General features: G+C 35.8%; 1 protein-coding gene across 3 annotated transcripts in view; it reads right to left on the bottom strand.

The window, feature by feature from the left end:
* The window catches only part of DNAJB14 (DnaJ heat shock protein family (Hsp40) member B14), a 48,465-nt gene that overhangs the window by 27,358 nt on the left and 8,267 nt on the right, over positions 1–12,840 (bottom strand). For 2 of the 3 annotated variants that reach the window (XM_003257494.3, XM_012499398.2), the window contains exon 2: positions 4,771–4,942. The exons of the other annotated variant lie outside the window; for it this stretch is intronic. In XM_003257494.3, coding sequence (XP_003257542.1) covers positions 4,771–4,942 — 172 coding nt within the window. The remainder of the gene's footprint in view (positions 1–4,770; positions 4,943–12,840) is intronic. 3 annotated transcript variants of the gene reach the window in all.

Consider the following 12,840-nt stretch of genomic DNA (forward strand, 5'->3'; position numbering starts at 1 on the left):
CATTAAATTTACAACTGGGAGAAGAACAAGCAATAAACAAATATATAAGTAAAATATAATGTATATTATATGGTGATAAATATCTGGAGAAAAATAAAGAAGCTAATAGAAACAGAGAAAGGAAGGGCAGGCCTCCTATTTCAAATAAGTAATAAAGGAAGGCCTCACAAGTTAAGAATTCAAATCTGTTCATCTGACTTGAAAATCTTGCTGTCTCAGAACTGGAATACAGAAAAAAGGATACCCTTCAGATTTCAAAGTGACCTATCATCTTCCTATTTCTTTCTTACAATCAGTATTGAAGCTGACTCTCTTACCTCCTAGATCTTTGCAATTGTTTTTGGTGCTGAACACACCTTCTCTGCCTCTCTTCTTGGTTAGCTAGTTTCTACAACTTCTCCAGACCCTGGCTTAGCTCTTCCTTTTCCTAAGAATCCAAATTCCTCAGGACTAGGTTTGCTGCCCCTCTTATATCCTCCCCACATCCTCTGAACTTAGCCTTATCCCAACAATTACCACAGTGTAATTACCACAATTGCCTCTTTACTTGTCTGACAACACTTCTAGATCACAGATTCTTTGAAGGCAGGGATTATGTTTTGTTCACCATATATGTTGGATGGATGGACAGATGACTTTCAATTTGAGAGCAGAAATGATGAGGATCTAAAAAGTCATATTCAGATCAAATGTGATGAATGCTGTCATGAAAATGTAGTTGGTACTAAAAATCATTTGGAATAGAAGAGAAGCAGTTAACAGAAGTGAAACAGACTATGAGACAAAGTGTAGAGGTACGAATATGGCAGACACTACCTGAATGCAAAAAATAAAAGGTAAATTAAACACTGAACAATCCTAAAGCCTTACTACTTGGTTTGAGTGTGTAGGATGTTTAATTATGTTCCAGATTAAGCCTCTAAATTGTCTTGTTTATAATTACTGAGCACAAAAGCCTGGTCAACTTAAAAAGGCAGCTGGATAGTGTAGACAAAGTAAGTGAAAATTTGCAGTGCTCTAGATAGGGTCATAAAGCTAAGAATTGCCACAGACAAAAAAAAAGGGGGGGTGCCAGACAGGAAAAACAGTTATTTCACTAACTCTTAGCTGTATTCAGCTCCACCATATCTTCTCCACACTAAATTTTTCATTATATATTAGAGAAGAAATTCTTGAGAAGCCAGAAGTTACAGTCATCATCACCAATGGACAGCCTGAAGACTAAGTATTTGAAGTAATGCTCCAAATATACCCATTCACCCAAGTTTTCACATCTGAATGAGAAATTATCATTCATATATCTATTTTCATACATATTGCTGTTCATCATGCTCCTTTTCATCAGCTACATGTGTTTGTCACACTTTTTACAATCTACTGCTTTCTAAAAGAGGAAAACCTTCCCCTGCCTCACTGAAGAATTAAAAGAAATTAAAAAGGAGTAGCCCATTACCTATCTTGGAAGGAAATAACGTACAACAAGGCCAAAAGGATCTGTGTGGAGCTCAACAATGGGACAACTCTGCCTGGTCCAGACTTTGTCTTCTCTTATGTGCATGGAAGCATAGTTGGTGGGAGAGGAAGGTCATTTTTCGATTCTGTTTTTTTCATGTGCGCTATATAGCTAATTATTTAAATATACTCCAAATTTACCTAGTGTTTAAGGAAACATTTATTTATTCCTGAGAAAAAGAATTACTTATTTTATAAGTTTAGCAAAATGATTTCTTCTGAAAGAACTGAAGCTTAAATCAAATCTTAAATTCAAATCCCCATAATTAAATTGACTTAACAGTTGTACAGTGTTTCTAATTGATAAATACAATGATACTCCAGTTAATAATTTCACACTGATCTTGTAAATTCTTTAAATGATATATTAAAGTTTTTCAATGGTATACTAAAAATTTCAAATAAGATCCATGACAACTTTGTCTCAATTATTTTTCAATATACTTCAACTCAAAAAAAGCAAACCGCCAAGTTTAACAGAATATTAGTTTACAAAGTTACACACTTTCTCTTCAGTCTTACTGTAAGCTAGCTCTTACTTATGCAATGGATGCAGTATTATTGCAAGACTTCTCCCCATTGAGCCAAATTGTCACTGAGCAACTTGTTTGCATAATCGTGCTAACCAACAAGATAACATGGCTTTCTTCAGAAAAATCCCCTGTGTATAGGTAAAAGAAAAAACAAAAACATACATCATGTAAGCGTTTGCTGGTGATCTGTACCCTCACTAAAGCAACACTTATGAAGGCTAATATAAAAGTTATATTCAGCTAAGAAACTCACATAAAGTACAGACTGAAGTATTTTGAAAACTTGGGGATTCTCTTAGAGACTGTTCCAATCATATTTAGTCCCCAAAAGAAAAAAAAATACATTTAATTAAAAAGGTATAATGAGATTATTGACCAGAGGACCAATCTCTAATACAGGTATACTACTAAGCTATTTCTTCCACTCTTAAAGAATTCATGGTCTCAAATGTGGCTGGGCCTCAAAGCTAAATCAGCAATATTTCATTCCCTTTGCTTTTCTCCTCTGCAAATATTCCATACTTTTACCACTCTTAAGCTTTCAACCTCATCTCTTTTCTTCTAACTCTCAGAAGACAACCTCATCTCCAATTTGACAGAGAAAACAGAAAAATTCCTTCCACCTTTTATGTCTCCACCTGTCCAACTCTGGCCACATACAGAGTGTATCTACACTCAGCATCATCTTTCATTCTTCCATTATCAAGGTGTCTCCTTGCCTACAGCCAGTTCCTCTGGGCTTTGGAGAACCACACACACAACCACCCACATACACACAAAACCAACCCCACCCCACATATATATATATATATATAATCAATACCAGTACAAAGAGGCATTAATGTTCTTCCTTCCTTATTTTTACCACACCTTGGACTACTTTTCTTTTTCTTTCAAGGCTAGGGTAGAGGAAATGAAGAAACAGACTTTTTAAAATAACACCAGATTTAGGAGAGTCTTCTTTTTCAAAACTTTCAAGCACAGTTTTTTGGTAAACTTTCAAATATATAGGTGATTCTATATTCTTAAAAATATATATATAATACATTTAATTTTCTTTGAATCCTTCATTGAGAATATGTTCTCCCAACATAAATTAAATCCTATAAGCAAATACAATTTGTTTTAGGATGTGGTTTCCAGGAACGTGTTTCAAGCATACTGCTTACTAATAAAAGCTTTTTACGAAATAAATTCAAAAGTAAGTCTCTCACTTATTCACTTCTTTCACTTATTCAGCTACCTCTGACACAGTACTATAAGTATAAAAGTGGTTAGCAGCATTATTTATATTCTCAAAGTGCTTCATTACCATTCATACTAATCAAATACTCTACCATGGCTTTACTATGATTAAGGAATCCTTTGTTGTTCATTTGTTTGTTTGTTTGAGAAGGTGTCTTGCTCTGTCGCCCAGGCTGGAGTGCAGTGGTGCGATCTTGGCTCACTGCAACCTCTGCCTCTTGGGTTCAAGTGATTCTTTAGCCTCAGCCTCCCGAGTAGCTGGGATTACACATGCCTATCACCACGCCCGGCTACTTTTTCTATTTTTAGTAGAAATGAGGTTTTGCCATGTTGGCCAGGCTGGTCTTGAACTCCTGACCTCAGGTGATCTGCCCGCCTTGGCCTCCCAAAGTGCTAGGATTACAGGCGTGAGCCACCACACTCAGTTAGAGAATCCTTTTTTCTCATTGTAATCACTCTCAAATAAAATGTTACAATCAAGCTTTAGCATTTACATATATAAGGACAAATGCAAAATATAAACATATGGGTATTTGATTTTAAAATTAAGGTATGATAACAAATCACTTTCCTTAATAAATAAAACCTGTATCTCAAAATACACTTCAATCACAAATTATGGTAAATAAAAAGTTGAGAATGGGGTAAGAACGTGAAAAAAGAAGTAAAATTAAAAGAGAAACAGACAAGAAAGGACAAATGAAAAAGACAACCTAACTAATTTCAACTACTCTTCACTTGAGTTAGTTCACTATATTATGATTCACTCTCCATGAGAATTCTTGAATTAATCTCTGTTCAAAATCCTTAGTCTTTAGTTTCCCTAGCAAAGTAATATCAGCACAACATCAATATAGCTTCCTTAAGCTTTAGCAGGAAACAAAACAGACTTTAGTGTTTCAAACTCAAAGTTTCATTTCATTTCCAGAAAACCTTTTACTTATAAAATTAAAAAAGCCAGATACCCAAAACCCAGTTTACAGCTTTTCAACTCTAACATTTCTGCGAAAGGACATTATAGTGTCTGCGTATCTATAAAGATAGCCCTTAAAAAAGAATATAAATAGAAAAAAATCCTTCACTAATATAAGTCGGAAATTGAAAATGTTGCTATTACATTCAATATTCCTCTCATTAAATTCTCCCATTTTCATCTATGTAAAATAAAACAATTCTTCATCCTCTTTTAATATTGCTACATAAACAACATATTGTGTGAAAAAGGTGCAATAATTTTTCTTAAAGAAATTATTTGGAAAAAGCTTTGTAACTTGAGGTTACTTTAAAAAATAGAATATTCGGTAGAGTTGGTACTTTACAGACCAGTTTTATAACGAATATGAAGCATAAGACACACCCAGAGTTCAATTCCTTGATGTCTATTCTTCTAATGTTATATTTCGCTTTTTTCAGGTGTTATAACATCAAAAAGTACATTAATAACAATTATGATTGAGATGTAAACCATATTTATTCCTACCTGAGAACTCCATCTACTTGGTCTTTGGTATAGCCTTTTCCACCTTCACCACTACCAGATGTGCTGTCCTTTGTGCAATTAGGCTTGCTTTGATCACCACTACCTGATGGTTTTCGGCAATGAGGGCTATTTCCAGCCGTGCTTCCATTTTTCATAATTATTTCCAATAGTGCTGTAGAAAGATAAGTATACTGTGCCTGTTTACATCAAGGTACATACACAAGATCCTGAGAAGAAAGTTTTAAAGCAGACAAATTATGAAGTGTGTTCTCCAAAAAGATTCACCATAGGATCTATCTTTTTAATTAGCACGCATTCCCCTATGTACTTAACTGTTTACAGAACACTAATAACCATCTAGAAGTAGAATGTTAAGTTAAAGCTAGTAACTTGAGATTATAATCATTCAATTATTTATGACATAATTTTATTTGTCATATCACGTGACACTGCAGATTACCAAAGAAAAGGAGGTAAGTCTTTAAAGTAGCCAGTGAGATCATCCACAAAGTAACAGAAATTTAGACTTCCTGTTTAATTCTCAACAGCAACAATGGAAGCCAAGACACTGCAATATTATCATCCAAATGCTCAGAAAAAATAAACTGCTAACTTGAGTTATGCACTAATTTCCCAGAAAGTGCACAAGATAAAAACATTTTCCAACAAATAGAAAATTTATCACTAAAAGATTTTCACTAGAAGATACTGTAATATATACATTTCAGGCAAAAGGAAAACATTTACAGATAGGCTGAGATGCAAAAAGGAATGGTAAGCAAATAGTGTGGTAAATATGAGAGTAAATGTGAACAATGAGTGTAAAAAATAAGTCTCATCAAGGATTTGCTTTTTAATAATCTAGGGAGGAGAAGCATAAAAGTAGGGGTAGAAAGAATGTGAATGAAATAAGGTTGGCCATATATATTCATAATGGTTCAAGACAGGTGAGTGATAGGGAGTGATTATACTATTTTTTTCTCCTTTTGTGTGTGCTTGAAACTTTCCATAATAAAAGTTAAAACTAAACATAAAAAATTTTAACAAAACTAATGGAAAAAAGGGAAATCCATCATCATTGTGGATTTTAACACATTTCAATCAGTAACTGACATAAGGCGAATTTTAAGAAATCATTGAGGATACAGATGACTTAGACATCAAATTTATAAGCTTTATCTAAGAGATATAACATTATACCCAACTAGTGAATATCCCTTTCTCACAGGCCCACATTACCGCTAGACCATAGAGTGGTCCTTTTCAAATCTCAGAGAATTATTGCCATATATATATATACCACGATCTATTAGCACAATACAGTTATATGAGAAATCAATTACAAAAAAATGTAACTAAAAAAATCACAAATGGGCTGGAAAAGAAAAAACAAAACAAAACAAATCCAGACAGCTTGTGTATCAAAGAAATAATTACAATAGAAATTACAAAATACTTAGAACTGAATAGAAATTAAAATACTACATATCAGAACTTGTGGGTCAACAACTAGCTATCCATATGCAAAAGAATAAATTTGGACTCCATCACACTGGACACAAAAATTAACTCGGAATGGATCATGAACCTAAGTGTAAGAGTTAAAGCTTCAAAACTCTTAGAAGAAAATACAGAAGTAAATCTTCATGATGTTGATTTAGGCAAAATATTCTTAACTACAGAAACAAAAGTAAACGTGGTAAAAGGAAAACAGAAAATGGGCTTTATCAAAATTTAAAACTTTTGTACTTCAAAGGCTATCATCAACAGAATGGAAAAAAATGTTTACAAATAACATACCTGATTTTCAAAAAAAATGTATCCAGAATATATAAAGAATTCTTACAGTTCAATAATAAAAAGATCAAAAACACAAGTTAAAAAAACAGGTGAAGGATCTGAATAGACAATTTCTCCAAAATAAACAAACACATGGTCAATAAGCACAAAAAAAGTTGCTCAACATCATTAGCTATTAGGGAAATAGAAATCAAAACCACAAAGAGATGTATCACTTCACACCCACATCCAAAAGATGAACAGTAGCAAATGTTGAGAAGGATGGGGAGAAATTGTTACCCTAATAAGTTTCTAGTGAGAATGTAAAATGATGCTGCTGCTTTGAAAAATCATCTAGTAATTCTTTAAAAAAGTAAACATAGTTACCATTTGACTCAACAATCCCATTCCTAAGTACATATCCAAGAGAAATGAAAACATGGTATACAAAAACTGATACACAAATGTTCATTGCAACATTATACACAATGGCAAAAAGATACAAACAACCAAATGTCTATCAACTGATGGATAATGATATATCCAGACAATGAAATATTTTCAAAAATAAAAAGAAACAGAGTACTGATATGTGCTACAACATGAATGGACCTTGAAAACATTATGCTAAGTGAAAGACTCCAGTCATAAAAGATGGTATACTATATGGTTCCATTTATATGAAATGTACAGAACAGGCAAATCTACAGGGTCAGAAAGTAAATGAATCATTGCCAAAGCTGGGGGTGCAGGGGAGGGTGGAACTGGGAATAAATGAGGAGTGACTGCTAAAGAGTAATGAGGTGTCTTTTTGCAGTAAGGAAATGTTCTAAAATTGATTTCCATAATTGTTGTGCAACTCTGTTAAAATACTAAAAAAACACTGAATGGTATAATTGAAATGAGTGAATTGTATGGTATGTGAATTATGTCTCAATAAAGCTATTTATATATATATAATTATATGTAAATATTTATAAAACAAATATATGTATACATATATTTATATATAATGTTATATATACACACACACACACACACACACACTCAACTAGGTACCAATCTATCAGTTATTAATGAGAAATATAACATAAATATTCTTTTTTTTTTTTTGAGACTGAGCCAGGCTGGAGTGCAGTGGTGTAATCTCAGTTCACTGCAACCTCCATCTCCTGGGTTCAAGCGATTCTCCTGTCTCAGCCTCCTGAGTAACTGGGACTACAGGTACCTGCCCCCACACCCAGCTAATTTTTTAATTTTTTTTTTAGTAGAGATGGGGTTTCACCATATTGGCCAGGCTGGTCTCAAACTCCTGACTTCAAGTGATCCGCCCCGCCTTGGTCTCCCAAAGTGCCGGGATTACAGGCGTGAGCCACACACCTGGCCAATTTTTAAACTATAGTCTGTATTTAGTCTGCAATCACAATGAATGGAAACCAGCATGGTCTAAGGGAGGTAGTGGTTCACAACATTTAGACATAAAAACTTTTGTGGGAATTCTGGAAAAAAGGCTATGACATCAGCTTAAATTTTAAATCTCTCCAAATTCCCTCATAAAATCAGAGAAAACCTCATGCACAAAATCCCAAAATATAAGGTGGGGAAAAACCACCAACTGCCACAAGATCTGTGTGCGCAGTGGAGTATAATAAAGGGGCATTTGCCAGCCCACAGAACATAAAAAATAAATAAAAATAAAAATAACCAACAGGGACCCTCTTATATAGCACAACTGGGAATTGTGTAAAACTGGCAAAACAGGCAAAACTGGGAAAGGTGTGTAAAAAGGAATGAGTTTTGCCTACTACAATAGTACACAAGTGCAAGGGTCCACAATAAAGCTTGAAGGGCATGGAAGACTCTAGTCACTACATGCCCTCAAAAATAATCAATCAAAGCTCTCTTCCAGAACAAAGCCACGCCAAGAAGAAACTGCTGGGAACAGGACCCAAACTGAAGAGGACAGGGAAAACAGAAAAGAAACGAAAAGAGAAACTCCAGATAAAAGTAGGGAAGGATAAAAGAATGAGAAGATCTTATTTAGCAAGGTGACATTTTTAAACATTACACAAAAACAGAATGATCTCTACGTATTTAGAAAGTCTACCAGCACATAAAAATGAGTAAAACAAAATGACAGAAGTCAAATCTGATACAAAATAAGAAAAAAAGGATGAGTATGTATTAAACCTCTGAAGACAATGAATACACACCACAAACACTTGCTAACAAAACAGGTGAACACTTTAATACTTCAAAATAAGCTGAAAAGACTAGAAAATTGCGTGATATAAAAGAACAATATATATCAAAATTACAACAACATCAGAAATTACTGGCCAGACGCAGTGGATCACACCTGTAATCCCAGCACTTTGGGAGGCTCAGGCGGGTAGATCACCTGAGGTCAAGACTACCCTGGTCAACATGGTGAAATCCTGTCTCTACAAAAATACAAAAATTAGCCGTGCATGATGACCGGTGCCTGTAATCCCAGCTACTTGGGAGGCTGAGGTCAGAGAATTGCTGGAACCCAGAGGTGGAGGTTGTAGTGAGCTCAGATTGAGCCACTGCACTCCAGCCTGGGTGACAGAGCAAGACTCTGTCTCAAAAAAAAAAAAAAAAAAGAAAAAAAGAAAAAAGAAAAGAAAAGAAATTATCTGTTGAAAACTTATGTGATAAAACTCAATAAAAAATGACATTTTAAAAAATCAATTAAAAAAAGACTAAACTAGGAGAAACAAAGACTCATAAATACAACAGATAATGCTTTAAGAGAAAGAAAATATACCAGAAGGAAATTTTAAAATTTTTTTTTAAAAGTCAAAAAGACAAAAAAATTTCAAGAGAAAACAGCAAATATTAACAGTAAAGATCCACCATACATACAATAGGAGTACTGAAGAAAAACAAAAAAATAGAACAAATAAACTTTTCTGACATAAAAACAAAAAATCTGAAACTATTAAATGAAAGGGCAAATCACAGACCTAATACTGACCAAGAATAACTAACACCAAGACATATTCTAATAAAATTAACTAAATATCTAGGCAAAAAGAGCAAATGATTTATAAAGGAGAGGAAATTAGACTGTCATCAGGCTTTGTTCATCAGTAGTACTTGCATAAAACAATGGAGTAACACAGATACAAATGGAAAGAAAATGTACGGCAAAGACTTTGTATCCACCAAAATAACTTCAAGCAGTAAGGCCACAGATGAACTGTTTTCAACATTCTAGAATTAATGGAGCTTAGTTCCCACAAGCCCTTCTGGGAATCCACTATAAAACAGGCTTTAGGAATCCAAAATAATTACATACATGCTGACATAAGGACTGGTAGTAGTAAGCATTAAATGTATAGTTATTTATACAACTAAGACTAAATGACGGTTAAGAGAGAGCGTACAGCATGTAATGACAGTATCTTCTAACACTGTAGATACGGTTTGAATATTTTCTAAATGGTGGGCTTCCCCTGTCTTTCCCTCTTCTAATAGAAAAATTATTAGGCTTCTTCCTTTCCCTTCTCTTCCTTTTGGCATCTGGGGCTGGCAATGCCTGAACCCTGAACCAAGGAAGCTTATTGGGACTCAAGAGACAGTCATGGCCAGGTGCGGTGGCTCACGCCTGTAATCCCAGCACTTTAGGAGGCTGAGGCGGAAGGATCACTTGAGGTCAAGAGTTTGAGACCAGCCTGGCCAACATGGTGAAACCTCGTCTCTACTAAAAATACAAAAAGTAGCCAAGTGTGGTGGCACGCACCTGTAGTCCCAGCTACTCGGGAGGCTGGACAGGAGAATCGCTTGAACCCAAGAGGCAGAGGTTGCAGTAAGCCATGATTTTGCCACTGCACTCCAACCTCGGTGACACAGACTGTATCAAAAAATAAAATAAATTTAAAAATAGAGACAGTCACAACCAAAAACATGGCTGAGCTCAAGAGGGCCTGGACCAATGGCTTTTTATGTACTAAAATACATACAAAGTTTTACATAAAAGCTCGATTTTATATAATGAAGCAATTCATTACATAAAAGGGAAAATGAGCAAATAAGTGGGAGCCACATTTCTCATTCTGTTCTTATTCTCTAACAGAGAACAGAATCACAAATATGGAAATGGAGATGGCTGGAATGAACCCTGTGGCATTTTACTAAAAATGGAAGTGTGTGAATATACTATATGTGTGTGCATGTGTCACAGATACTAAAATTAATATTGACCAAATTACTATAAATATGTGTAGACCACAAATACATATAACACACATATGTACAGAAATATACATACATGCATTCACGCATACATTTATTTCCTGGCTCTGTCCACTGATAGGACTAGAAACAATGACAGTTCGGTAAGCTATGAGTTCATGTAGTATCTATATCTAGTTTCTAAATACCATTGTCCAGTAAAAGGAGTCAGGACTTCTTGGAGAACTAGCTGATTCCTAGGGCAGAGAAAGTAAAATGTGAGCCTGAATTTTTTTTGTGTTAGGAAACTTAAAAATTCAAAGAACAATGAGAACATGTCCAAAAGACACAGGAGCCAGCCTGAAGGGGCTCCCACTAACTAAATCTGAACACAAAATTAAATGATGATAATGACAGATTAAATCGGAAACCATGAATCTGTAACAGACAATTGAGGCTGAATGCTAACTAATAAACGTAGAAGGAATTATGGAATTAGAAAACCACATTTGGCAAGCATCAGAAATTTTTTCAGTAAAGAATAACCAATGGATGCTACAAAGAGATAGTGAAAGTTTGTTGAGTAACAGGACACATACACAGTTTCAAAGTATTTCCCTACAAAACATGTATTCATTACAAAGAAGAAAAGAATAACATCGCCAGGCGCGGTGGCTCACGCCTGTAATCCCAGAACTTTGGGAGGCAAAGGCGGGCGGATCAGGAGGTCAAGAGATAGAGACCATCCTGGCTAACACAGTGAAACCCTGTCTCTACTAAAAAATACAAAAAGTTAGCCAGGTGTGGTGGCGGGCGCATGTAGTCCCAGCTACTAGAGAGGCTGAGGCAGGAGAATGGCGTGAACCCGGGAGGTGGAGCTCGCAGTGAGCCGAGATCGTCCCATACACTCCAGCCTGGGTGACAGAGGGAGACTCCATCTCAAAGAATAACATCATAGTGGGGAAAAACAGCAATCACTAACTTAACTAAGTGATCAAAGTAACCTCACCAGTAAGGACCAAATCAACATCATATGTCTCCTGATATGTTACACTAAGAACACACATCAGCTGGGCACGGTAGCTCACACCTGTAATCCCAGCATTTTGGGAGGCCGAGGTGGGCTGATCACTTGAGCCCAGGAGTTCCAGACCTGCCTGGGCAACATGGCAAAACCTTGCCTCTACAAAAAATACAAAAATTAGCCAGGCGTGGTGGCATATGCCTGTAGTACCAGCTACTTGGGAGGCTAAGGTAGAAGAATCACTTGAGCCCAGGAGGCATAGGTTGCAGCGAGCCATGATCATGCCACTACACTCCAGTCTGGGTGACAAAGTGAGACTCAAAAAAAGGAACACACGTCACTTCCATAGCATTACACCAAAAACAGATACGATGAAATATCAGTCAAACCCAAATTAAGGGCTGGGCATGGTGGGATGCCTGTAATCCCAGCACTTTGGGAGGCCAAGGTGGGAGGATCACTTGAGCCCAGGAGTTCGAAACCACCCTGGAGAATACAGTGAAGCCCTGTCTCTATTTATTTAAAAAAGAAAAAAAAAAAAAAGTTGAGGGAAATTCTATAAACTCACTGGCCTAGGCCAGGCACAGTGGCTCACGCCTATAATCCCAACACTTTGGGAGGCAGAGGCAGGTGGATCACTTGAGGTCAGGAGTTCGAGACCAGCCTGGCTAACATGGAAAAACCATGTTAAAAAAAAAAAAAAAATAGCCGGGCGTTGTGGTTCATGCCTGTAATCCCAGCTACTTGGGAGGCTGGAGAATCGGTTGAACCCAGGAGGTGGAGGTTGCAGTGAGCAGAAATTTAAAAAAAAAAAAAAAAAATTGGCTTACACTCATCAAAAATACCAAGGTCAAGAAAAAAAAAGATGGTATCTGGAAAATATAACATCATGGCCACATAAATGCGACATGTGCTTTTTTTTTTTTTTTTTTTGCCATAAGGGGCATAATTGAGAAAACTGGCAGAATGTGAGTAAGGGGTAAGCACTGATTTCATAAACTTGATGGTTACACTGTGGTTATCTAAGAGAGTGTCCTTGTCTTAGAAAATGTATGCTGAATTATTTA

Source organism: Nomascus leucogenys, chromosome 9 (assembly GCF_006542625.1).
Source record: "Nomascus leucogenys isolate Asia chromosome 9, Asia_NLE_v1, whole genome shotgun sequence".
Lineage (NCBI taxonomy): Eukaryota > Metazoa > Chordata > Mammalia > Primates > Hylobatidae > Nomascus > Nomascus leucogenys.